Below are 27,066 nucleotides of genomic sequence, written 5' to 3' on the forward strand. Positions count from 1 at the left end.
CAGGATTTCAAATGCATTTTAATAAATAGGCTGCAGCCAGAGACAAAGTTTAGAAGATAAAGTACTCCTACCAAGGCAATTGTTTGTTGAAGCTGGGAAAGAGCCTGCTGAGCCATTTGCTCACCATGATCCATCTTGGCCAGGGAATGCTGGTAAGCTTGGTGCTGGAGCTCAGCTGGTTCTGCTGCTCTACAGAACCCATTTCTGATCCCTCCAAAGAAGTTTCAAGTTTAGCTGAAGGAAACAAATAAGTTTAGCCATCTAATCAAATTAAAAGGAGAGGCTATCTGCAGAAGCAGCGCCAGGGTTTCTGGCATCCTAGGCAGAATTCAGGGGGAGGCATTTTGTGCGCTCCTCATGGGGCACGCTGGAGCTTTCGGTTCCACTCCCATCGCGCCGCCGAAGAAGGACCCTCCGCCGAAATGCCGCAGGCGACAGCAGCAGTCATTGAGCTGCTCAATTGCCTGCTGCTGTTTTCCGCAGCACGTTGGCAGAAGGTCCTTCTTCGGCGGCAGGACGGGAGTGGAAACAGAAGCTCCCATGCGCCCATGGGGAGCGCACAAAATGCCACCCCCCAAATCCTGGCACCCTAGGCAACCGCCTAGGGTCGCCTAATGGAAGCGCCAGCCCTGGCTATCTGCTAAATGTCAACCAGACTAAAATGTGGGTCAGGCTTGGAATTTCTTTAAACCAATTATATAAAAATCTGCAATCGCTTATTCAGAGTTAGCAGAGTGTGCATTACATGGCTGAGTCTTGAACGGTTTTGCTTTATGAAACAAAGAAGGTTGTCATTTGCTGCAAGCTAAAGGATGTGCTGTTAAATGTTGCAGTTTGATTTTTCATACCTCGGCTTTAAAAGGCCAAAGATAAAACTATGATTTGATGGGCATTCAGCTCAGAGCCTGAATCCAGTAGCCTAGAGTTATCTGATCAAGGATTAGCTTGTTTGTGTTCTGAAGTAGAGCTCTTTGCTATCTTCCTTACCTAGTGGAAAGGCTGGGTTATCTAGCCCATCTGACACAGGAAGATGTTTAGCAGAACTAGGGAAACAGCAATTTTCACTTCCCACTTTTAACAAAGGTGAAAATGTATTCTTACCTAGACTCTCATCTGTCATTGGGGGACGGTGGACAATCAGCTCTTCAGGCTTCTTCAGCACTGCGTCAATGCCACTCATGAGTATCTGACCAATACTTGAACCCATTAGTTTGTTCACATTGCTGCCTGCCACAGCTGTGGCAGTTTCTATACTGTTGTGGACAACCTCTTTGGCCATGTCTACTGAATGCTTTGCCGCACTGATAGCACTGCAAACTGTAGCCTGCATGCAAGATACCAGCTCCTTGTTATCAGAAGCCACCTACAGAAAGAGGACAGAGAAGAAAGTTGACACCAACTCCAAGAACTGAGGTTTAATTCAAATTGGGAGAGAAGACCGGCATGTGCTCATCTTTAAAAGAGGTATTTTAATCATTCCTTCGGGGCACTTTCTAGAGCTTTGACCAATACACTTCAATAATTTATCTTCTGCCTAATTCTGACCAACAACTAGAATACTACTAGCTTTTGAGAATATGTACTGCCAGCCAACACTGGATGCTATTCTCTTTGGAAACCTCAACTCCACAACTAATTCTCTCTAGCTCAGGTGTACCACTGCTCTTCCTCTTGGAACAGTGAAAGGGTCACCCCTATGGAGACTTGTTATAAGGGTCATATCTGATACATCAGTTTGAACGTACCAAGATGCTTATATACTGACTAGCTGATTTTCGGCACTTTTTTTAAATATAAACCTGCTTAAGTGATGTGTTTATTCCACATAGCAACTTACAAGAGTGATGCTTTGACAACAAGATTGTTGAGATGAGTTCCTATCTGCATCCTGTAAAACTTGCCCATACCGGTATTGCCCTGGCCTCTTCTTTTGTCATTCAGTGTTGAACGCATTCTAAGACAATATGCATTTCCTCACCTTTTGGGGGCGAGGCCAGACTTTAAGGCACCTGCTCCCCTACATGGTGTAAACTTTGCTTGTGCCAATCAGAAACGAACACAAACAGGTTTTGGGCCCCGTCCCCTATGACACTTCTGTGATGTCATAGTTGGTACTTTAGGCCTGCCTGCCATGTGCCGGCAGGGAGAGGAGAAAGAAAAACGAACCCTGTGTATCCTGTGTACACCCGTAACCGAGCCTGATCACCTCGAAGCCTCTCTCTCCGCTCACGTGTATCAAACAGAGTTTCTACGTTTGCCGGTCGCTATGCGTTGGTTTGTATTTGTAAGTATCGGTTATTACTAAATGCTGCATCTTTGTTTATAAATATTGTTAGTAGATATTTTAGTCATTGTGTGTTTTAAGTTTCATTAACTCTATTAGCTAATCATACGCTGCTCCCTTACCCCTTGTAATTATCCCCAATAAAACTTTAAATTGATTAATTTTAGTTGTGTGTGTGTGTCTGCAGTTTGCATCGTGACCCATACTCTCCTTGCATCCCTTACCAATATAGTCTATTGCCACGTGCAGCCTGGTAAATAACAGGCCTGCATTTTTCTTTCGCCCCTGCGTGCTCGTGGCACTTTACATGGCGTCACGAACAGGATGCAAGGGAGTTGGGCCATGCCCGTGGCACGCTGCAGACCGCGCAGATAATGAAACTGAACAGTTCCAACATTTGCAGTTTCACGTTTTTACTAGCCAAAATTCAACCAATCCAAAGGCAAAACTCTAAAAGGCTATACTGTGCCATTAACCCTGGCAGATACTCTGAGGCTGTTTCCACCGTCCTGTTTAGCATGATATGCAAGGCCCTTGATCTGTGCTCTGTCCTCCACGGGGGCACAATGTTTGCAGCTAAACAGGCAGCCCCAGGCTCTCCTAAAGATGATAATGAGGAGAAGACAGAAGGTAGAGCCCATCACTACCACCCCCCAAGTCCCTCTCAGAAAATTTTGCCACCCCCATATGAAGCTCCTAAAACTCCTCTGTATCCAGCTCTGCCAACAGCCCCAGAATTTACTGAATCTAAAACTGTAGCAGAAGCTTTGCCTATTGCGATAACTAACCTCGATGGAGTTAATCTTTCTTGGCTCAGGTCTCGCTACCTTCCTAGGTTGCTCTTCCCCGCTCCGCCTCTCCTCACTTCGGCTCTCTCTCTTTTTGTTTTAAAAGTTAAAAGCTATAATTTTTTACAGAAACCTCCAAAAAATAAAGCAATTGAAAACAGAACAAAACAAGAAACAAAAAGAAAACAAGGTAAAAACTTTAAATCCAGTAAATTAATTATTTTAACCCTTCACTAATGCAACAGCTGAAATTATTCCTAACTTTCTTGAAGATATGGTTTCCAAGCAACAGAAGTGCACTCTCTGCTTCTTATCCTAACCACTAACTAATATTTGAAACATGGGCTTTCTTATTTCCATATAGCAGAGTTTTAAAATAACGTTAAATATAAAGTAATGCAAAATTCCTTGTTACCGAATTAATACAATACATTTGGCAAATACTAATATATTTTTATCAAATTTATGCTACAAGTTTTAAATAAGGTAATAATTTGTTTATTCAAATGTTTAACCCTTTTACTTTTTATTTTTGGTTGTGTTATTTTGTATAAATATGAATAGAATTTTGGCGCCATTTGTTTTTAATTGTAAGTTTGTCCTGTATGTCGTGTGTGTGTGTTGTGTCTATGTTGTGTGTGTCACGTGACTATTTTTTTTTCAAAAAAATATTTTTATTTTGTTGCAACAAAAGCAAATTTTATACCCTTTTAAAAATATATATATAAGATGTGGTACCACACTATTTTAAAATCATGGTTGGGGTGTAATCAGGCACTTTTTTTAAATATAAACCTGCTTAAGTGATGTGTTTATTCCACATAGCAACTTACAAGAGTGATGCTTTGACAACAAGATGAGCTTAAATTGAAGAATAACACATCTAGAAGATTTACTGCCAAGAAGTTTGGAAAGTCCTAAAGTTCCCATACAGAGAAAAGGGTCAAAATCACCAGGTCAAAAACACATGGCTAGTGTGTAATCAGTAATAAAAGCAATTAGAAAAGAGAAATAACATAAAAATAGCAAGGACAGCAAACCAGTTATGACAGTTGAAGCTTACACATACTTATTGTAGGAGTTGCGGAAGATATGTAATACTTAATGGTGATTGGAAGAGAATGAATATGAATAGTCATTGGAAGAGAACTAATGAATATATAATTGGGATGTGTGTAGTATGTGTGAAATTGTAAGGGGTAGTCAGAGCTTCACAGGAGAAATCCATTATTATCAGCTTATGCTCCAGGAGAAGGCACAGTAATCATCCACAAGGAGTATTTTTTGGTTGAAATAGAAATTTGAATTAATAAACTTAAGTGTGTGACATTTTCCACCCAACATCATCTTCCCCTTCCAAAGATACTCTTAAGGAGTTACTGTATCAGCTGGCAGCGTCTCCCCCAGTCCTTCACAGGGAGGTGTATTCGCTGGACCTGCTGCAACTGTAATGGGATCACTTTGATTCCCAGAGAAACTTTTCAACTCTTGTTATGAATACATGCACTGGCTAAGCCAAGAGCTGCTTCTAGATATCCAGTTCTGCCATTATTCCTACATATGGCTCATATCTGTAGTTAGTTAAGCCTTGAGAGCTACATACTAAATGACCATAGTCAAGGTGTTACATCTACCTCAGCCTAAAAGACGGTTACTCACCGTAGTAACTGTTGTTCTTCGAGATGTGTTGCTCCTATCCATTCCAGTTAGGTGTGCGCGCCGCGCGCGCACGGCTCTTCGGAAGATTTTTACCCTAGCAACTCCGGCGGGCCGGCTGGGCGCCCCCTGGAGTGGCGCCGCTATAGCGCAGGATATATACCCCAGCCGGCCTGTCCGCTCCTCAGTTCCTTTTTGCCGGCTACTCCGACAGTGGGGAAGGAGGGCGGGTCTGGAATGGATAGGAGCAACACATCTCGAAGAACAACAGTTACTACGGTGAGTAACCGTCTTTTCTTCTTCGAGTGATTGCTCCTATGCATTCCAGTTAGGTGATTCCCAAGCCTTACGTAGGCGGTGGGGTTGGAGTTAGATGTGGCAGAACGCAACCGCTAAGCCAAAGGCTGCATCAGCTCTGGACTCCTGGACCAATGAGGGAAAGGTGTGGACCGAGGACCAGGGAGGTGTACAACACATCCCCCGAAAGGGTATGCGAGCCAGGAAGGCAGCTGAGAAGCGTGAGCCCTGGCGGAATGTGCAGCAAGGTGGCTCTATGGAACATGGGCCAAAACAGAGGAGGTGCGGATGCACAACGTCATTGAAGATGAAATCCTCTAGGAGGAGACAGGTATGCCCTTCGTCCGGTATGCCGGTACGATGAAGGTTTTGGGGGCGTTACAAGAGGGCTCTGTCCACTAGATATAGATTGCGGACGCCCTACGGATGTCGAAGGAGGGTAACCGTTGCTCTCCTTGCAAAGAGAGTGGCTTTGGAAAGAAGACCGGAATGAAGATATCCTGGTAGATATAAAAGGCCGACCCCTCCTTAGGGAGGCAGGTTGGACGTGGTAATAACTGCCCTTGTCCTTGAGGAACACAGTATACCTTGGGCCTATTGAGAGAGTCTGAAGCTCGGAGACTCGTCTGGCTGCAGGAAAGGCTACAGGAAAACTGTCTTGCAGGACAGGTATATCAATGAGCATGTTGACATTGGCTCGAATAGGGCAGTCATAAAGCTGGTTAGAACCAGATTGAAGAGCCAGGTTTATGGCGGGGCCCCACTGGGGGGGAGGTATAAACGCTCCAAGCCCTGAGGAACCAGATGGAATGGAGCGGGACCTCGGCGGGGGAAACATTGCGCGTTTCGGAGCAGCAGGAGAAACGCTTCCACTTGGCCAGATACTTTAACCGAATGGAAGATATTCTACCACCCTGGAGAATCCTGTAGAACCGAGGCAGAACAACGTAACTCGGATCGGTTTAGTCACGCAGGAGTCCTGTTGTGAGGTGCAGGGATTACAAGACTGGGTGGTGAAGGTTGCCGTGATCCCGCGTCATGGGGTCTGTGCCAAGAGGGTTGCTACCAACAGGTGTAGCAACATGGTGTGCCAATGCTGCCCAGGTTACACTGGAGTGATCACGATCAGGGGCGCTCTGTCCCTGCGGAGTTTTAGCAGGATCTTGTGAACCAGCGGGGACAGTGGAAAGCGTACGGCAGATGGCTGGTCCACGGCCTCAGGAAAATCCTCCAAGACCGAGCCTGGGGAGAGGCCTTGGAACGAGGAGAATTTCTCTCTCTTTCTGTTCTCGCGAGAGCGAGGAGGCTGTGTGGGGAAAGACCCACTTCTGGAAAACCAAATAGATAAAGACGGGAGGAAACTACCACTTGTGAGACAGGAAGGATCTGCTGAGACGATCCGCCAGCTGAATTGCCTGGTACACAAGGCAGACTGCTCTCAGCTCTCGGACATTGATGTGTAAGGCCAGCTCTTGCACTGACCGAAGGCCATGAGTGCGAAACTACGCCAGGTGCGCACCCAGCCGAGAGATGGGCTGTCTGTCATAAGGGACCCCGAGGGGTGAATGAAACAGCATCCCTGGATACACCAGGGAGGACGCTGACTCCCAGTCGAGGGAGCCTAGGCTGCTCGGGGGGAACGAGACGACCACGCGTATGCCATCTCTGCCCGGGTGGCACACCCAGCTGAGCCACGATTGAAGTGAACAGAGGCGAAGCCTGGCATGTTTGGTTGCAAATGTGCAGACAGCCATGTGACTCAGGAAACCTAGGCAAGTGCGAGCCCAAGTTGGCGGGAAGGTCCATAGACCTTGTACAATTGTTACCCTCACCTGAAACCAAGGCTGAGGTAAGCAGGCTCTGGCGAGTCTGGAGTCCAGGACGGCCCCAATGAATTCCCTTCCCTGTATGGGAATCAGAGTGGATTTTAATATTGATCATCAGGCCTAGACACAGAAATAGGTTCGTGTCGATGCCCACATGACTGGTACTTTGGGCCCGGTGGTTCTTCGAATGAGCCACTCGTCTAGATACGGAGAACGTGTATCCGACGGTGGCGAAGAAAGGCGGCGACTACAGCCATGCACTTTGAATACCCCTGGGCTGTATAGAGGCCAACCAGGAGGGCCGTATACTGGGAATAACGATGGTAGGCCCCAAACTGAGGGTACCTTCTGTGTGGAAGAGAAATGGCGACGTGAAAACATGCGCCCTTCATATCGAGGGCGGCGTACCAGTCTCTGGGATCCCAGGATGGGATGACGGTCGCCCTGGGTACCATGCGGAACTCATCTGCATCGTGACTTGTTGAGTTCCCGCAGGCCTAGGATAGGTCTGAGACCTCCCTTCGCCTAGGGGATTAGGTTTCGCCCTTAGGTACCTCCAGTATAGCTCCGATGAAGAGGAGCGTCCGCACCTCTTGCCAGAGGAATTGCTTGTGAGAGGGGTCCCTAAGAGGGACGAGGATGGGTAGGCTTTTGCCCCATTGGTGGTCAGAAGGACCCTAATTTCGGCTCCTTTGGGGTGCGGATTGATGGCCACGACCGTGTAAGCCACGCCCGCTGGCCAAGTCCTGACTTTGTCAAGGCGCAGGGTAAGAGCGGAGGTTGGGGACGGAAACGTCGGCGCTGAATCACCGGCGTGTGCATGCCGAGAGAGAGAGAGCAAAGTGACCCTGCTGCCCTTTAGGTTCTGCAGCCTAGGGCCAGTGTTTTCAGAGAACAGGCCTGTGCCATTGAAGGGCAAGTCCTGTATAGCGTGCCGCAGCTGTGAGGGAAGGGTCGACAACTGGAGCCATGAAACGCGCCGCGTGGCAACACCCGAGGCCAGAGTCATGGCAGCGGAGTCAGCTGCGTCCAACGAGGCCTGGAGGGAAGCTCTCTCCAGCTCCGTCCTTTGCTGCAGGAGGGCATCGAACTCCTGACGGGAGTTCCGAAGAACCGACTCTGTAAATTTGCCCACCGCCACCCACAGTAGCGGATAAGCAGAGCTTGCTGGTTCGCTACACGAAGTTGCAGGGCCCCCTCCGGGCACATCTTACAGCCCAGTAAGACCACACGCTCAGCCTCTTTGGAATTAGGGGCTGGTCGCATTTCTATTAGAGGAGGGCCGGAGGGGTATGTTCCTGCCCCCGTCTCATCTGGGGAGGAGGAAGAAGAAAGACCAGGGACAAGCGGGTCCTGTGTGGGCTTGAGCTCCTGGACGACCTCCTGATCCGGTGGGATCTGGGAGCCCGGCGCCGAACCGGGGGTTGCTCTGTACCGGTCGGACGGGGACGACTAATTGTCACCTCTGGCACCCCGAGCTCCGAGGGAACGGAGCGAGATGGGATCACCGGTACGCCTCTGGCGTGGTAGTACACCCAAGGCGTCCAGAATGACCACTGATAGGTCTCCTGGAAGACTCTGGAGGGCACATCGGAAAACAGAGTGCTACGCATATGAAGTGTCCGCACGGGACGACACTGATGCATGGCTGGGTGGCCCTGGAGGAGCTGAAAGCTCTTGGTAGAGTCTCCGTCTGTAACTGACGTCGCTCGATGCGGCACCGGGGATCGGTACCGGTAGACAGACCGGTACCGAGAACGGGACCTGCCACCGAAGCTGTGCCAGGCGGTCGACCGAGGGTGCGAGGCTCGATGATCAGGAGTGGCTACGGGCGTCCCGGTGTCTGGGTCGGTGCCAGAAGCTGGATCGGTGCTGAGTGTCCCGGACCGGCGAATGGGATGCTGACCGGTGCCGCGAGTACTACTGGTACCAACATGGAGAATGGTGCCGAGACTGTGAGCAGCGTCGAGACCTAGATCGGTGACGGGACCGAGAAAATCTGCGGGACCGCGACCCTGAATGGTGCCGCTCTGCGGTGCCGACGTAGGGTGGTCTGATCAAGGCCGGCTTGCCCATCGACTATGTAACCCGCACCGGCGGTGCCGGGGGTTGAGGCAGCGCAGATGCTGTCGGTGCAATCAGCTCCCTCGTCGTGGACACTGTCTCCAGCGTGGAGGGAATAGTGAGCTCGACCATAGCTCGCACCACGGATGCAGCTTCATAGCGAGCTCGGCCACGGTCCGTACCGGGGAGCTTTCCAGCACCGGACTCGACGGCTCTTGCCTGGCCGGAGTTAACGGTGTGGATACTGTCGGCGCCGCGGCAGACATCGGTGCCGGGCGATCCGACTGAGCATAGCGCTCGGCTGCGGAGCAGGCATCTCGGATGCAGCTTCAGAGCGAGCTCGACCACGGTGCGTACCGGGGAGCTTTCCAGCACCGGACTCGACGGCTCTTGCCTGGCCGGAGTAAATGGTGTGGGTATTGTCGGTGCCGCGGCAGACACCGGTGCCGGACAATCCGACCGAGCATAGCGCTTGGCTGCAGAGGCGGTGGCTTGGACGCAGCAAGGATATTGTGCCTCTTCATCTTCCAGGAGAGGGATCCATGCCGAGGGTACGTTGGAACCAGCGACGGTCGTGCTAGGAGGCCTTGGCGGTACCGGTGATCCGGTGCCGAGGGAGCGTGCCTTGAAAACTAACTAGCGCTTGGCGCCGAGAGCGGAGGAGCAAGAGCTGCCTCCCTCAGGAGCTGTTTAAAACGAAAGCCCCGCTCCCCTTTGTTAACGGATTAAAGGCCTCACAAATGCGGCACTTATCTGTGAGGTAAGATCCCTCGAGGCACTTAGGAGAAGATCTCTTGTCGGCATCGGCTTGTGGCCGGCCGAGCATTAGAAGACCCTGTGGACCGGGCATCGGACCAGGCACCGGGTGAGGGGAAGGGGATAAACCCTGAACCCCTGTAAAATAAATACACTAAACTAAACTATTCTACAAACAAACAGAGTTAACTACAATTATAAACAGAACGAGAGAAAACTACGATTAGCTAGGGAAGTGGAGGTCAGCTAAGCTGCGCTCCACTGTTCCAACGGCCGTCACTGGCGGGAAAAAAGGAACTGAGGAGCGGACAGGCCGGCTGGGGTATATATCCTGCGCTATAGCGGTGCCACTCCAGGGGGCGCCCAGCCGGCCCGCCGGAGTTGCTAGGGTAAAAATCTTCCGAAGAGCCGTGCACGCGCGGTGCGCACACCTAACTGGAATGCATAGGAGCAATCACTCGAAGAAGAACTCCCAGTTACAGTAAAAAGCAGCTATCATAAGTTGTCTAATTCTCCATCCCTGGAATACAATTATTCCTAGCAATAGGAACATTTTTGCCAGTTGGATGCTGTTGGTCTGGTCACTTCTGGAACTAGAGCCGATAGTTAAAGCTCTTCATTTTATTTTTATACTAACCCCTCCCTCTCTGTGCTCTTTTCAGGACAGCGTCATTAATCCAGGTCTTTAAAATGACCTTTTTTTCCCCCCTCCAGAGGATGAAGAGAAAAGTACAGCTGCCAGTAGTAGAATACATCAGACGGGGTAATGCAATCATAGGGCCAATCCAAAATCATTTTACTTAACTATGCAAATCACTTCTGCCACTGAAGAGAACACCTTCCAGAAGATGCAATAGCTTTATGATACCAAAATGAGTTACACTAACCACATGAAATTTGCAAAAAGCTAAAACTACCATCTTCATAGAATCATAGAATCTCAGGGTTGGAAGGGACCTCAGGAGGTCATCTAGTCCAACCCCCTGCTCAAAGCAGGACCAAACCCAACTAAATCATCCCAGCCAGGACTTTGTCAAGCCTGACCTTAAAAACCTCTAAGGAAGGAGATTCCACCACCTCCCTAGGTAACCCATTCCAGTGCTTCACCACCCTACTAGTGAAAAAGTTTTTCCTAATATCCAACCTAAACCTCCCCCTCTGCAACTTGAGACCATTAATCCTTGTTCTGTCATCTTCTACCACTGAGAACAGTCTAGATCCAAGCAGTAACAACAAACTCACAATTTCACCAAGACTACCTTAACTGCTAACAGCAACCAAGCACAAAACGACATCAGCCACTTCACACCATACCACCCAAAGCAACATAAACAAAACTAATACTCCAGCTGCCACTGCAAAAGATAGCACATCTGACTCAGAAAATAACTTAGCTCCGAAAACATGACAAGGCTCTGTTTGACCTCCCTCTCACCTGGTTTCATCCTTTAGACTCCGTACTGAGAGAAGTATACCACTCCACTTTTAAACCCCCAAGGATGTCACTGAAGGATGTGGCATGCTCAGGAATGCAATCAGAAAGCAGCATTGTCCTCTGTGACTAATGAGGGCTGCAAGCTGAGTGGAACAAGAGGAGAGCAGCAGGACTATTGGCCAGTTACGATACAACACTTCTCCACAAGTAATTCCAGCAGACTTCCCTAGAAGAAATCTTAGACCCTGCCTTTCTTAGCAAGAACTGCTGTGAAAGAGAAGATGGGTTTCTTTGGGACAGGGACTTTTTTGTTGTGTGTTTGTCTAGTGCAGGGGCGGCCAATCCATGGCTCTTTTAGTTGAAGTGTGGCTCACAAAGTCTATCACACTTCCCCCTATTCTCCACCTACCAGAGTTGGACAGGGTCGCGGGGGGGGGAGGGGGCTCTCAGGGCTTCAGCCCTGCTGGGTGCCCTGCCAGGGCTCAGGATGTCAGCAAGCATGCCCCATGGGGCTGAAGTCCCTCCTCTCTATGGGATTGAAGCCCTAAGTAGGGTAACCAAATGTCCGGCTTTCAAGCGGAATATTTGGTCGAAAAGGGATCCTGGCAGCTCCGGTCAGTACCACTGACCGGGCCATTGACTGTCCAGTTGGCGGTGCCGCACAGCAGGGCTGGCAGGCTCCCTACTAACCTCCACTCCGTGCAGCTCCCAGGAAGCAGCCAGCATGTCCCCTCTCTGGCTCCTACGCGTAGGACAGGGGTGGAGAACCTAGGGCACATGGGCCGGATCCGGCCCCATGGTTAATTTCATCTGACCTTCGGCTCCCCGTAGGACAAGAGCTGCAAGCACCGGCTCGCCCCATTACGGTGGGGAAACCCTGAGTCTTGACACCCCCCATGGGGCTGGAGCCGTGGCTCCAGCTTGTCCCACTGCAAGGGGAAGCCCCGAGCCTCCACCCCTTCTCCCCACTGGATCCACAAGCGCCAGCTCACCCTGCTGCAAGAGGAAGCCAAGAATCTCTCCCGCACCCCCTGGTGGGTGAGTGGCCCATAATTGATTTTTTTCTGGGGGCCAATGAGCCACCAGAGCCCCCACCCCCAGCCCAGAGACCATACCTCCTCTTACATCCCAACCCCCTGCCTCAGGCCCCATACTCTGAACCCCATACCTCAGCTCCATCCCCCAGCCCAGAGCCCCCTCCTGCACTCCAAACCCCTCATTCCTGGCCCCATCCCCGGAGCCTGCACCCCCAGCCAGAGCCCTCACCCCCTCCCACATTTTAACCCATTGCCTCAGCCCGGAGTCCCCTCCTGCACTCTGAACTCATTTCTGACCCCACCCCGAAGCCCACACCCCCAGCCAGAGCCCTCACCCCCCGTACCCCAGCCCTCTGAGCCAGTCCGGTGAGAATGAGTGAATGAGGGTGGAGAGAGTGAGCGAGAGGGTGGGGTTGGAGTGAACAGGGGTGGGGCCTCAGGTAAGAGGCAAGGCTTGAGTGTGGCTTCAGAGGAGGCAGGGTAGGGGTAGGGGCCAGGGCAAGGGTGTTCTGTTTTGTGTGAGCAGAAAGTTGACAACCCTAGCCCTGACATGAGCACCCTGGTTCTCAAACTTCTGAAGAAGATCGTATGTGGCTCGGAGGGTTAGTACATTTGGCCATCCCTGGTATAGTGCCTAGTGCAATAGTTTCTTCGTCCATGATTGGGACTCTTGGGTGTCCCTACGATACACATAAACAATAATGACCTATGACTTTCCTTGTTTTATATAAATAAGCTGGTGGTTTTTCTAAAGCCCAAGCAGCAGGACTAGAGTGCTCCAAGGAAGGTAAATTTTAATAGATTGTGCTTGGGTGATAACATAAATAGACTAATTTAAAAATGACTAATCGTGTATCTGAGTGGCTAACACTGTTATGGAAATCTTTGTGACCAACAGCTCCCTCTTGTCATCAGTTAGTCTGTTTTGAATCAAATGCATTATATTCTTTACCTGCTACTGTACATTTCTTAGTAGTTCATCTTCACATGGTAATTTCACCTACACACTTCCGGGAGACCACAGCCTTCAGAAACCAGCAGCCTGATCCTACCACCTTCCCCACCTCCACCTCTGAAGAGCTGCTTCCATACTCAAGGACAAAATCCCTCCTCTCCTACACATGGATGCTTCAGGAGCATAACCCAGAGCTAGCACACCTGGGACAATGGTCTGCAGAGTCAATTGCACTGCCCAGACTATGCACTATGCAAGCAACGTGGCAGTCATGGCCTAAGCAGAGATTTGCAAAGGTGCTGGGCTCCTCGGTGATGCATCCAAAATGTGTGTTGTGTTGAGATTGAAAGATGTGGTTGTCTGGCTACTTTAACTGGATTGATTCACCCATTTCTCATGACCGTCTTTGGCCACTCCATTATTTTTATGACAGCAGAGCCTGGAAGCCCAATGGTACTAAGTGCCGTACAAACACACAGTGAGAGATGGTGTCTGCCTCAAATATCATAGAAAAGATGGAGTGGGAGGAGAAACAGAGGTGCAGAGAGATGAAAGCCCAGATCCTCAAAAATATTTAGGCACCTAACCCCTATTGAATGGGAGTTAAGCACCTACATCCCTTTCAGGATCTGGGCCAATGTGACTTGCCCCAGGTCACCCAGCAGAGATACCCACATTTCTTGACGCCCAGGTCAGTGCCCTGTCTTCTAGGCTACACTGCCTCCTATTTGATAACTGATTGTAGTTTCTCTCCCGGCAGGCGTGGGGCCACGGCTTCCCTCCGGCTTCAAGTGGGAGGGAAGCCACGGCCCCACGCCTGCCGGGACAGAGAGCTCCGGCGCCCGCAGCCCCAGAGTTCTCTGTCCCCGGCAGGAGGGGAACCGCGGCTCCTCTTGAAGCCGGAGGGAAGCCGCAGCCCCGCACCTGCCGGGGGACAAAGAGCACCGGCGCCAGCAGCCTCGGAATTCTCTGTGCCCAGCAGGTGCGGGGCTGCAGCTTCTCTCCCCTGCCATGGTGTCGGGGACCATTGGTACAGTACCGTACTGTATTATACTGTACCTTAAAGGGGAGCCAACCTGTGATCGCGTTATATGCAATTTCGTGCTATGGCGGGGCGCGTTATGGCGGGCTTTGATTGTACTCTAGAAGTGCATATGCACGGGGAAGACCTGATAGGTAGCAAAAAAGCCTTTGATGTAAAAACAGCTGTAGGGGCATTTGCCTATAAAGCTGACTTTCAGCTGACAATGGAAGCTAATGAGGAATGTTAACTACCATCTCATAAATATCAACTCACAAAATTTTCCTCTGCCTCCAGCTTCTGTATCTAGGGATAAATCACTCTTCTGGACTACACCACTTATTAGTGCACTTCAATCTGGCTTCTTGATTCCCCCATTACATTAATCCATCGCTTCTTCTGTTGGCAGCAAATTTGAAGTAACCCCCCTTCTGACAGGCGGCTGGCAAATCTCCTAGGAAATAATTCACTCCTTGTGCAGTAGGCTGCATTTTTAAAACTGAACTGCACGTCCTCTGAGGTGAAGCATTCAGAGCCTCCTGCAGAGCCCCATGTATTCTATGAGAGAATGGATCAACTCCCCAGGTATATTCCCCGATCTCCCATCTCTGTCATGCACCTGTGCTCACTCCGGTAGTACACAGACATCACGGTAGCAGCATCGAGCCAATTAAATAATGGTCACACATGTAGAGCTGGGATGTGAGGTGGGAGTAAGAACCCTTTACATGGGACACCCTGATCTGAATATGCAGGAGTAGGCAGGGCAGTGTGGCCCTTGCCACCCTCCATGAAGCAGGGGAAAGTGGGGAAATGGGTAGAGCCTTGGTTGAGGGCACAGGGACACGTAGGGCTAGCTAGCATGAGAGAAGTATTGAGCAGGAGCCAGAGAGAGATGGTTTCAGCTGCTAGAATATGAGCCACCTAAACAAGTCATGTAGGGCTTAGAGGCCTAACTCCAGGAGAGGGTTTGTGGCTGAGGAGCCTGTGGACGGAGGTACTTATCTGTGGCCTGGCAGCCAGGTACACCAGGGCAGCTGCTTAAGTGCCTAAGTCCCTTCTCCTCAGCACTTTTCTCCTGCCTAGCTCAGCTTGCTGGCTTCTGAAGATCCCTTTCTTAGGCACCTAACTCTCCCCATTCATTGTATGGGAAACCTGGGCACCTCGCTCAGGACTAAGGATTCTGCGACTAGCAGGCTGCTTAGGAGTTAGGTGTTGCACCACTGAGCAGAGGTACCTTTGAAGATGTACCACTATGGGGCATTTCTCTCAAGCACAATATCTCCGAGGGCTACTCCTGAGGTGATACAGTTGTGCACCATCCCCCTGATCAAGTCTAGGCCTAAATTCAGTGTCTACTCCTTAATAAACAAGGATCGCACCAATAGCCAAAGAGATTTTCAGTGCCTAATCAATTAACTCAATATAGAACCCTTTCCTCAAGGCTATTCTCAGTATGCTTTAGTTGGCTGTGTTTCCATCCCACAGAGCCTGTTTCCATGCTTCATGCTTTTTTGTGGGGTTTCCCCTTTAATTTGATATTTTGTTGTAAAAATATCTCAGGAGTGTGTAACCAAGCAAGAGATGGGAAACCCATATCAAAGCATCATTTTAAGTAAGTCCTTAAATTTCCTTGTTAAGAGCTTTGCCGGATTAGGGCCGTCAGTGTGATAGTTGCTTGAAGTTATGATGAGTTACTCATGAAAATGTTAACCTGCCTATATTGCGGTCACTTTATGCACAGTTTTATGATGTTGAAGGCTTCCCCTACTGTACACTGCTTACTACTGACTTTCTATGCACAGATTGCAGCCAGCTTCTGTACCTATGGATGGGTATGTAGGTAATTAACCTTGTGATGATGTGATGCCAGGATTTTTTTCTATTAGCACAATTCTGTAGTTAAGAAACAGATTAGCCCATACAGAAGAGCTTGAATAGCTGCCCCTAGCAAGGGGATAAAAACAAAATCCATTTTTAATGTTTGGAAGCTTGTAGCTTAGTTCTCATTAAAGGAAATAATTCTGTTTTCATTCTGCTCTCCTGTAAAGCGCCAGCTTCGGGGAGATATTTTTCTAAATGAGAGGTGGGATTTTTTTAATACCCTCAAAGGCATCAGTGACCCTGCTGTTCGAAAGTACCCAAGTCTCTGACTGGAGCGCAGCTTTGTTTCATTTTTAATGCAGTGATTTAAAATGAACTGCTGCAAAAATTCTCCTGAGTAAAATCCAAAAAGCACTTTATCCTCCTCATTGCTTCAATGGAGAAGATGAGGAAGCGGCACTGGACCTTTTCCTAAGATGTAATTTACCTAATCACGGAGCAGGCATAGGTAGCCATAATAGAGCTATTCAAAGCCTAATAGTAGATGTGATCAGTATTAGTCATAATGGCATAACCTCTTCTGAGGCTCATGTAAAGCTGAGCTGGACACAGTCAGCTTGGCAGGGAAAGCAGTATGGCCTAATTCAAAGTACTGAAGATCTTCAGACTAGAGTAACTTCTTTATGTGACAATGATGGATGGCTTCTGTTACAGCTTATGGCCTCATCACACTTAAAATCATCTTTCTTCCTGTTTTCAGACCATCTTAATTCCTCTGGGCAGCTGTCATCCATTTACATGGATGGGCCCAGACAAAAAAAAAAACAACACCACCGCATATTTGTCAAAATCCTTCCAGATGTACAAACAGCTCCTTCAAAAGGAGCATGCCTCACATTTCAGCTATATCTCACTTCTTCACCGGGATTGTAATAAATAGTTTTTCCTGATGCCTAGCTGAGAAAGTTGATAATTTTTGGATTTTAATTATCTGTAGGAAGAATGATCCCGTGGGTGGGGCACTAGTTTAGGACTTAGGACAGCCAGAGTCAAGTCCTTGCCCTGCCATAGACTTCTCGTGTGATCTTGGGCAAATCATGTCGCTCTGTGCCTCAGTTTCGCCATCCATAAAATGGGGATAATAGCATCTCATGGGGTGGTGTGAGGATGACTATATTAAAGACTGTGAGGTGATCAGATACGACAGTAATGGGGGCCATATAAATACCATACATAGAACTACTGTACCCAGAATTTGATCAAAATAGTGAGGTTCAGTAAACATACTTTTGGGGTACCTCTTGGGGAGGTGCTGAGTTGACTTCAAAGGGAGTGATAGATTCTCAGCACCTCCTCCTATTACACCATAGTTTCATAGGCGTGGAGGGCACTTAGCAGAGTGCAGGAGGTGATTAGCTTGTTGTAGGAATAGGATCTCAGTCTCACTCACAGTGATACTCGTTTTGGCCATATCTGTGCCACAGGAGCACAACTACGGCGCTGTAGCGATGCCGCTGTAGAGCCATCGTGCAGACACTTCCTACCACGACAGAAGAGGTTTCTCCTTTGCTGTAGGCATTCCATCTCCCCATGCAGTGGCAGCAAGCTCAACAGAAGCATTCTTCCATTGGCCCAGCTGCATCAACGCCAGGGGTTAGGCCAGCATGACTACAGTGCTCAGGAATGTGACTTTTTCAGGAGTGTGAGTGCTGCAGCTATGCCAACCATACTTTGAAAAATAGGCCAGGCTTACAGTAAGGCCACTTCTTACTGTTCTGGTAGTGTAAATGGGACTTAGAGTGGATGCAGATTTAATTTATACCCACTTTAAGGCCCCTCTACTCTGGTGTAAAGAGGTCTCAGTATCAATGACAATCAGATCCCTTGTATTCTTCTTCTCTCCTCTTTGGTGACTGTAAAACCGCACAATTTAGTATCCTACATGAATGCAGTTAATGTGCTTTTTGCTCCTTCTTCCAGATCATTAATAAAAGAAGAAAAGAAGAATGGTCAGGAAAACAAGCAGGATATTTGTTGCCAAACAATTTATAGACCATATCCCAGGAGACAAGTATAGGCAAGTTTGGGATTTATTTTTATTGAAGATATTGTATTTATAATTTCAGCCATTAAAATTAATGTATATTAGCTGCTAGGATAATGGACTATTAATGTTCCCAATAGAGCTGATCAGAATTCAGAACTTCCATCCTATGGGAAATCCAAGGCCCCACAACTTAAGTTCATCCCAAATTGGGAAAAAAAAGTCAATTTGGAATTTTTCTTGAAAAGAAATATTCTGGAACTACTTTGTTCCTTATTAAAATGTTTTGCTTGAATAATAATAATTTTCGAAAGAAAAGTTGTTCAACTGGAAAAAAATTTTGTTAGTTCTAGATTCCACTATAGGCTTGTCTACATTTAAAAAGTTACCAGCCTAACTATGTCAGTTAAGGTTCTGGGGTTTTTTGCTCAAACAGTTATGCCCATAAAAGCTATAGTGTAGATGCAGTTATATCAATATAAGGCATCTCTATGCTGATATCGCTTATTTGGGTTTCCAAACTGAAATAAGCTATACTGGTCTAAGCACATTTATACCAGTATAACTGTGTCCACACTGGTAGAAGGGTCACTTTAATTATACTGGTATAGTTAAAGTGGCAAAACTTTCTAGGGTAAACAAGTCCTTAGTCTCCCATAACTTAATGGGCCAAGTTCTCAGCTGGTGCCTATGGGTGGAGTTGTATTGAAGTCAATAGGAGGCAGTGTTGTCTAATGGATAGAGCATGTACCTGGCACTCAGGAGGCCTGGTTTCTATTCCTTACTCTGCCACTGGCCTGTTTGGTGCCCTTGGGCCAGTCACTTTAATCGCTCCATGCCTCAGTTTCCCTACATGTAAAACAATACTGAGCCTCTTTGTAAAATGCTTGGAGATCAACTGATTAAAAGCTAGGTATCATTATTATTTTGCCAAATGGAACCAGCTGACTATCTGGTGTGTGCTTATAACTTGTACATGCATTGCTCCTGGTCCAGTTCTCATTTCAGAACAAGACAATAATTTCACATTTTGTGTTAATAATTACAGTGTTAATAAGTTTTAGATTACTTTTTTCCACTCTTGTAATCAAACGGCTTTGTTGGTTATCACAAGCTATCAGTTCATACACTACTGTTATGGTTTTAAATTCAGATCTGTAATATTATGTATACATTGCTCTTTGTGATTTAATTTCCATTACTAAATTGGTGAGAATGAGAATTCTGAAATAATTACTTTGCCCCAGGCTTCCTTGATCAGGTATTTTCAGAAAAGAACTAACACTGTTACCTCACTTCATTTCTTCTCTACTGGGTGTATAATTATCCTTAACTCTTTTGAGCTAAGGTGAAGCTGGAAGTCTACGCACATCCAAAGATAGTCATATTGTCTCATCAGATACATCTCCAAATAACTAAGATTACAGAGTGTAATTATTCTCTAAAGAGACCTCCGTGAAGATCCAATTATTACATTTTACTCAGCATAGTGTGGAAATTGCTGGGGAACATGTATGGATAAATACACAGATTTAAAACCTATAGAAGGCTGATTCTTATTTACAGTACAGTCCCTTTACACTTAAAGTGGGGGTAATTCAAACTCATTTTGGTGTAAATGGGCCTTAATTTAATGAGAATCAGGCCTATAATATTTCAGGAGATGCAAAGGTACAGGACCCTTTCCCTTCAAGTTTCTTTTCTTTTTTTAATTAAAAACTTTGAACCTGATTCTCTTCCCTTAGAACTCAGGATATGTCTTCACCGCACCTAACAGGTCTGATTCCCAGCACAAATGGACAGATTTGCACTGGCTCAGTTCAAGCTATTGTAACACGGTCTGTCAGCAGGCAGGATCAAACTTGGGACCTCTAGAGCTAAAGGCATGAGCCCCTACTGCATGAGCTAAAAGCTGCTCGCTAAGGCTGTAGCGCAGATCTCTCTCTCTCTCTCTCTCTCCTCAGTGTCACTAGATGGGACAGAACACCACACCCAGGAGGTGTGTGGGTTACACTATCACACTAAAAATAGCAGTGTGGATGTTGTGGCATGGGCTAACCACCCAAATCCAAGCCAGCCCAAGCTTGCATGGCTAGCCTGAGTCACCACCCAGGCCGCAGCATCCAGTCAGCTATTTTTAGCTTGCTAGTGAAAGCAGAAATAGCACAAGCCTGTCTCCTATGCTGGGAATCACATCTCCCCGCTGCAATGGAGCCATACCCTTAGTAGCAAAACAGTACTTGACTTCAGTGGAGCTATGCGGATTTACATCTTCGATTCAGAGGCCAGGAGGGACCATTGTGATCATCTAGTCTGTGTAATGCAGGCCACAGAACTTTCCCCAAATAATTCCTAAAGCATACATTTAGAAAAAAAATCCAAACCAGCTGATCGTCCGGGCCAAATTTCGTTCAGTGGAGGCAATATCAAGCCTATTGAAGGGTAAATTTTAATTCCCTAAATGACATTACATTTTCAAATTTGGCCAAAACAAAAAAAGGGATCAAATCAAAGCAAACAAAATTGTTTCAAGTCAACCCAAATTGTTTCAGTCATTTTTTAATGAAAAATTCGGGGGAGGGGGTGTTTTATTTGAATCAACCCACTGGGGTTTTTTTGTTTGTTTGTTTTGTTTTGGGGTTGTTTTATTGGGTTGTTTATTTGGTTTGGCTTCCTAAACCGAAATAATCCATTCTTTGCTCTCAGCTCTATGTAAGGGTGTGGGCCCTCAGTTTTGGCGGATCTAGAATCTGAGACTGTGGAAGCCCTTAGTCTCTGACACCTCCCTTGTCACCACCAAGAGAGATACACAAAGCAGCACCTCACCAATCCTGGAAGATCAGGCCCCACAGGAAGTCATATCACAATGTGTGAGGTCACCTGATTGATCTCTTCCTGGCTTAAGTAGTGTGTGTGAGCCAGAGTGGGCTATCCGAGCAACTGTGCAGACAGTATGGTATGTTCTAGTCCATCTCCTACGATCCGCACCCAAGCCCTGTTCCTGCTCCTTTCCTCTCCTCTTGCTGCTTCCTGTCTCACTCCTTCCCTTGCCTTTGGTTCTTGCCTTGCTCCTGCTGCATGCCTGACCTTTCCTGGTGTCTGACTCCCACCCCTATGCTCTGCTCCTGACCATTGACTACTAGTCCTGGCTCCGCTCCCAGCTTGTCTTTTGGCTACCTGCTCCAACGTGCTTCCTGACCACTTATCCAAGCCACTCCCATTAGGCCAGGCCGCCTATGCCCCACTTCCTAACACTCTACAGCTTAAGCTAAAGAACCATGGCTTGTAATAGACTTACATCCTCTGTCGACTGGGCCCAGAAGGGGATGCATAGCACAACTGACTAGTGGGTTACATACTTCCTCTGAACAAAGCAAGTCTCCGAGGCCCACACCAGAATCCTTGATGATCCTCCACTTATCTGTACCTTCCCTTTTGGCCAACAAACGGGGACTTCCAGAGCTAAAACGATGAGCACTACAGCTTGAACTAAAGAGCCAGGTTTTGTACCTGTAGCTGCAACAGACACATATTGTGATGTTCCCCTGGGTGTTATCTGGATTGGTGATCTGTTAGGTCACGCCAATCCTTGACTCTGGGAGCCAGCCTTACCCTGCTCTGCTGTGAGAACCTCCAGTCCTGGGCTGTTCACGCACAGCTTCTGGCATGTAAGCTGCTGCTTGGATTGTGCAACTGAATGATGCTAACCAATATCTCCAGTCCCAGACACAACCCTAGGAACCTCCATCTTGCACTATCCAGTTATTCCCGCTGGATGCTGCAAGCTTATGAGTTCATCAATTTAACAAATAAATTGATATGTACCAGGCTTGTTATCCCAAAGGGAGTCTCTGACACGCTTCAAACCAAATGCACTGCTTCAGGTAGAACAAACAAACAAATGTATTAACTACAAAGATAGATTTTAAGTGATTATAAGTCAAAGCACAAATAGTCAGATTTGGTCAAATGAAACAAAAGCAAAACTCATTCTAAGCTGATCTTAACACTGTCAGTGCCCTTACAAACTTAGATGTTTCTCCCCACAGGCTGGCTGGTTGCCCTTCAGCCAGGCTCTCTCCTTTGATCAGCGCTTCAGCTGTTTGGTGTCTGTCGATGAAGGTGGAAGAGAGAGGAAGAGCATGGCAAATGTCTCTCCCTTTTAACATGTCCTTTCTTCCCTCTTGGCTTTGCCCCCCTTCAGAGTCAGGTGACATTACCTCATCGCAGTCCCAAACTGACCAAAGGAAGGGGGCTGACTTACTCAAGAGTCCTTTGCTCCTGTGAGGCTGGGCTGGGTTTGTCCGATACATGCCCTGATGAGGTGTGAACTGCTCCTCTGCTCTTGGAAAGTTTTGCCTGGGCTTGTTTTAAGCAATGAGGACACATTTTCAACCTCATAACTACATACATGAAATTACAACCTATAACATTACTAGAGCAACAATGATCAGCTCATCATGAACCTTCTGAAGACGCCCGACATAAACTTTGCATTGGATACCACACAATCATTTTACAAGGATGAACATGGGGGAGCAGGGTGTTCCCCTGAGGTACAGAGCATCACACATATCCCTCGTGAATCAGGCACACAGTGGGACATAATACACACTGACTGGTGGCAAGTATCAGAGGGGTAGCCGTGTTAGTCTGGATCTGTAAAAGCAGCAAAGAATCCTGTGGCACCTTATAGACTAACAGACGTATTGGAGCATGAGCTTTCATGGGTGAATACCCACTTCGTAGGATGCAAGTACTTACATCCGACGAAGTGGGTATTCACCCACGAAAGCTCATGCTCTAAAACGTCTGTTAGTCTATAAGGTGCCACAGGATTCTTTGTTGCTTTTACTGACTGGTGGGTTATAAATAAATGAAGGCTCTCAGCGTGAGAGAGCACCTATTTCTACACCCTATTCATAAACTCATTATCCCAGTAATTTCAAAGATACGTGCTGTCAAACATTTCTCACTAAGGTCAAAATAACTTCTCCACTCCACACAGCTTTCCCTAACACTTTTATTTTCTCCTTCTGTCTGCAAGTAGCCATTACATTCCATTAACTCAGACACTTGAAGACCTATTATTTGATCTTTCTTTTTTTTTTATAAAAATGTCTCTTGTGTTTGACTAGCAGGCAATGCTTTGCCTTTACAGACGCACTGAGAGAAAGAATACAGGGAGAAAGTGGCATCATTATTTTAGTTTTGCAGTACAGTAGCAATGGTTACCTTTTCTAATAACCCATCCCAGCTCCCCAAAAATGGCAACAAATTTTATCATCTGGCCATTTCCTGAGACTGTTCTATGTACAGAGTGAGTGGGTTTCTGTGGCAACTTTTACAGGAAAGGCAACTCTTTGTGAGAGGATCTCTGTAGTTCAGTTGCATTTCAAAACTTGTTTCAGAGGCAATAGAAGTCTTGTTTCTGGTCTCAGGGAGTTCATTTGCCACAAGACCCCAGCTTTCCTGGCCATTACAGCTTCTAAATGAAGATATTAATTAGCTAAAGAATAACTTTATTTCTTTTACTATCATGTTCTTTCTTCCCTCTTGGCTTCCCCCCTTCCCCCAGAGTCAGGTGAGCATTACCTTAAAGTCTGAAACTGACCAAGGGAAGGGGGGTGACTCACTCAAGAGTCCAACAGATCCTTTGTTGCTGCCTAGGCCAGTGTCCTTTGTTCTTGTGAGGCTGGGCTGGGTTTGTCCCATACATGCCTTGATGAGGTGTGAACTGCCCCTCTGCTCCTGAAGAGTTTTGCCTGGGCTTGTTTTAAGCCACGAGGATGCATTTTCAGCCTCATAACTATATACATGAAATTACAACCTAGAACATTACTATAACAACAATGCTCAGCGCATCATGAGCCTTCCAAAGACACCCGACATGACAAACTTTGCATTGGATACCACACAGTCATATTACAAGGATGAACATGGGGGTGCAGGGTGTTCCCCCAAGGTACAGAGTGTCACACCTCTCCTCTTAGTTTACTGCAAGGGGGTTAGTCACTGACTAGCTGGAAAGGCAGTTTGTAGTATAGTTCCCTTGGCATCCAGCCATCAAGGCTATTAGGCGGCGTGCCTCAGTTTCCCCTTTCACACACAGCAAACCATGTTTGTTATGATTTCTCTGCTGCAATAAGCTTTAAATCTGTTTACATGTATTAACTGAGAACTAGCATTACCATATCATGTCAAAATTCTTATCCCCAAAACTTAACATTAATACCAGACTTTTTAGTATCTTTATGATACCACACCCTCTGTTCAGATAGATTGGTTTGTTCATTACCCATGGTGTCTTTGACTCTCTCCCATGTAATCAGTCACTGGCTTTTCTTTCCCCTCCATTGTCCCCCTCTGTGTGGGCTCTTACTTTAATCATGTTTCTGGAATTTTGGTGCCTCAGAGTCTAGCAAGATAGGTGTTTAGGGGGATGCTGCATATTGGCTGGCCCTTTGGGGATCTGTCTCCCAACCCCAGGACTGTACATATGCAAAAAAATCCAGTTCCCTTTTTGGGGTTACCCTGTGTTTCCCCCTCCCACCACTGACTCCTTCCCTGCCCCCTAGAGGGCTGTGATCTGTGCTCTCTGGGCTAAGGGTGTTTATCCTTTGACCACATGCACCCCTTCCCAGCAGCTTTCCCATAACTGCTTTCTGTATCTCACCAGTGTGGGGGAAGACGCTCCTTTCTCTGCCAGTTGGGTCATTTGTATTCTCACAAGCTACCACCTGGCAACTTCCTGGTCTCAACTCCTCTGTTATTACAGGCGTTGGAGCTGCATCTGCATTTAAAGAGACAATTACTTTCCAAAAACTTATCAGAAATAGCATCTTGAAAAACTGGGACCTGGAGTAGGGTACCCTCCACTTCCCCTTTCTCTGTGTCTGAGAAGTCAGCTGGGTGACTGCTCCCCTCCAGGAAGTCAGTCACACAATTCTCTCTCAAAACCTGGGTCACAGGCTGAGGGCCTGGGTGCACAGTTGCTGACTTAGCCATTTAGTCCTGGGCATCCTCTCCCAAGTGACCAGTGAGGAGACACTCCCGTACTTCCACTATTTCTTCCCCAGTTTCCTCCTCTGGGCCCCCCCCTCTAAGACACATTTCTCTGTGCTCCCAGAGAAGGGGTCCATCCCTTGTTCAGCTGCAAAATCCTGCCAGCTAACACCTGGGACAGTTTCCTTAATCACTGCCAACACCTCTCCTGCCCCCGATCCTGAGTGCATTTTGCCTTCTGCGGGAAAGGAGCAAGTCTCAGCCCTTCCCATACTTGGAAGCACACTGCTTCTCTGTGTTACAGAGGCACAGGAATCCTCACCCACCTCAGTGGTTTCTGAGATCCCCTGACCCTTCCCTGGGCTCTCCTCTGGGACACATTTCTCTATGCTCCCCAGCAGGAGCAGATGGCTCCCCTGAATAGGTTGAGTGCAGATGCTAGAAGGCCCCAGTGGAATACCCTCAATCTGACTTTTTGCAGCATTCGCCCAGCTCTCTATAAGAACAAAAGGTGAAAGTAGGATTTTAAAAGCCACCTAAAGGGTTTGGATGTTTTCATTTCCATTAGAAGTTAATGGGAATTGGGTACCCAAATCACCTACACAGCTTTGAAAACTGTCTGTAATGTTTCAGCCAGAATATCCTGATATAGTGCACTGATGCATCACACTTTTAGCCACCATGGTTATGTTTTACCAGTACACAGCACCGCCAGACCGAAGGATTTTAAAGCACCACTAAAGTTCAATCAGTGTAAGAATAGGAGATTGGAAACCAGACTGGCTAGGAGAATGTTTTGGCTAGGATAGTAGTGTGCATACTTTGGTTCTGTGCATATTTACCCGTTGGTTAGCGGGCCACACAGCTCCAAAACGAACAACATTGACACCTGCACAACTCACAGTGTATTCTGGGGACCAAAATACCCTCTCTTTAAAACGTGATTTCCTCTACTGATTCCCTGTGATGGCACCATTAAGCACCGTGCTCCAAATGGCCCGGGCTTTCTAATCGCTCACTGCCTTTCGTATGACAAAAAAACAACAGGACTGGAGCTCTCTCATCCTCCCTATATTTTTGCACAACTGTAGCCACTATTTCCTGATTCAGTGTCAGGCCTTGGTGGGAAAACAACAGAGGGATCTCAGCCTTGTTTTAATTGCCCTCTTCTCAGCAGGTTCATTACAAAAGTTTAGCACTATTTCTGCTTCATCAACCCTTTGGTAACTCAATGAACTGGTGGAAAGAGAGAAGAGAAAATGCTTTGGAAAGTATTTTCATATGCAGAGTTCCTTTTCTTCTTTCCACTCTTGAACACACACCGTTAGGATTTGGATAATGGGTTCTAATTATTGTGGTTTGCAATTGCTGCTGTCAAGATGGCTTAGGGGTGTATGTGACTTTCCCAGTTATCTTTTTTCTTTGAGTTATTTGTGTGGCACCAGCTGCGTTACAAAAATGGAGATAGCTAGTGCTTTGGACTGCAAGATAACGACTGTTTTCCATGGTAGACTAACCACCCTGATGCAAGAGTACGGAGGTGGCATCATATTATTTATTAACAAGGCTCATTCTTCAGCCTTTCAACATGCTTCTTTTCATGAAATCACAGTCCCAACAGTAGTGTATTCTGAACTGTTGAATGAAGGCTGTTACACTCCATTACCTGCTATGGGAACCAGGACAGAACACCTGAGCCAGAAGTATTGCTGCAAATCCTTTACTCTACTGCAACGTTGTTTTAATGTTGTGCCTCAGGACAGGTCCCACTCAGTAATTCATAGAACGATGCTATGTAGCACTAGTGTGGTAGCCAAAGGTAGCTTGAGCTTATCCACAAAGCAGATTTAGAGCAGGAATGTAGGGCTAAGAGGATAGAGGAGATGTCTAGATGATCTCATGGGGTGGGGAGCCAGAGGAGCCTGGAGTCAACTCACTGCTAATGCCCAAGGCTTGAGTGGCTCTGGAATCTTGCAGGCCTCAGGGGAGCTAATTAAAAATAAGGGCAGAATCACGCTCAGTTCTGCAGGGGAAGAGGTGACCCTAAGCGCTGTTTTCCTCCCCCAAGGTTCCC

The 27,066-nt window shown here is 47.3% G+C and overlaps 1 protein-coding gene across 3 annotated transcripts; it reads right to left on the reverse strand.

The window, feature by feature from the left end:
* On the reverse strand, positions 1 to 27,066 carry LOC120408520 (perilipin-3-like). Of its 3 annotated transcripts, XM_039545586.1 has the most exons (4): positions 26,659 to 27,066; positions 24,664 to 24,780; positions 1,102 to 1,363; positions 1 to 234 (listed from the first exon to the last, which is right to left on the reverse strand). In XM_039545586.1, exons 2-4 carry the CDS (start codon positions 24,703 to 24,705, stop codon positions 68 to 70), a joined length of 471 nt encoding a protein of 156 aa, XP_039401520.1. In that variant the 5' UTR covers positions 24,706 to 24,780; positions 26,659 to 27,066; the 3' UTR covers positions 1 to 67. The 3 variants fall into 3 exon arrangements, 1 of the variants encoding a protein (XP_039401520.1); XR_005600751.1 differs by lacking the exons at positions 24,664 to 24,780; positions 26,659 to 27,066 and adding an exon at positions 1,979 to 2,038; XR_005600750.1 differs by lacking the exons at positions 24,664 to 24,780; positions 26,659 to 27,066 and adding an exon at positions 1,838 to 1,972.

This window comes from Mauremys reevesii, linkage group 6 (assembly GCF_016161935.1).
Source record: "Mauremys reevesii isolate NIE-2019 linkage group 6, ASM1616193v1, whole genome shotgun sequence".
Taxonomy (NCBI): Eukaryota; Metazoa; Chordata; order Testudines; family Geoemydidae; genus Mauremys; species Mauremys reevesii.

What these genes read in the sequence shown, in the direction of transcription:
- LOC120408520 (XM_039545586.1), bottom strand. Translation starts at nt 24,705, where the DNA reads ATGACCCAACTGGCAGAGAAAGGAGCGTCTTCCCCCACACTG. An exon ending in GAGCGTCTTCCCCCACACTG is followed by an intron (nt 1,364 to 24,663) that starts GTGAGATACAGA and finishes CTCTTTCTGTAG; the next exon opens with GTGGCTTCTGATAACAAGGA. An exon ending in AATGACAGATGAGAGTCTAG is followed by an intron (nt 235 to 1,101) that starts GTAAGAATACAT and finishes TGTTTCCTTCAG; the next exon opens with CTAAACTTGAAACTTCTTTG.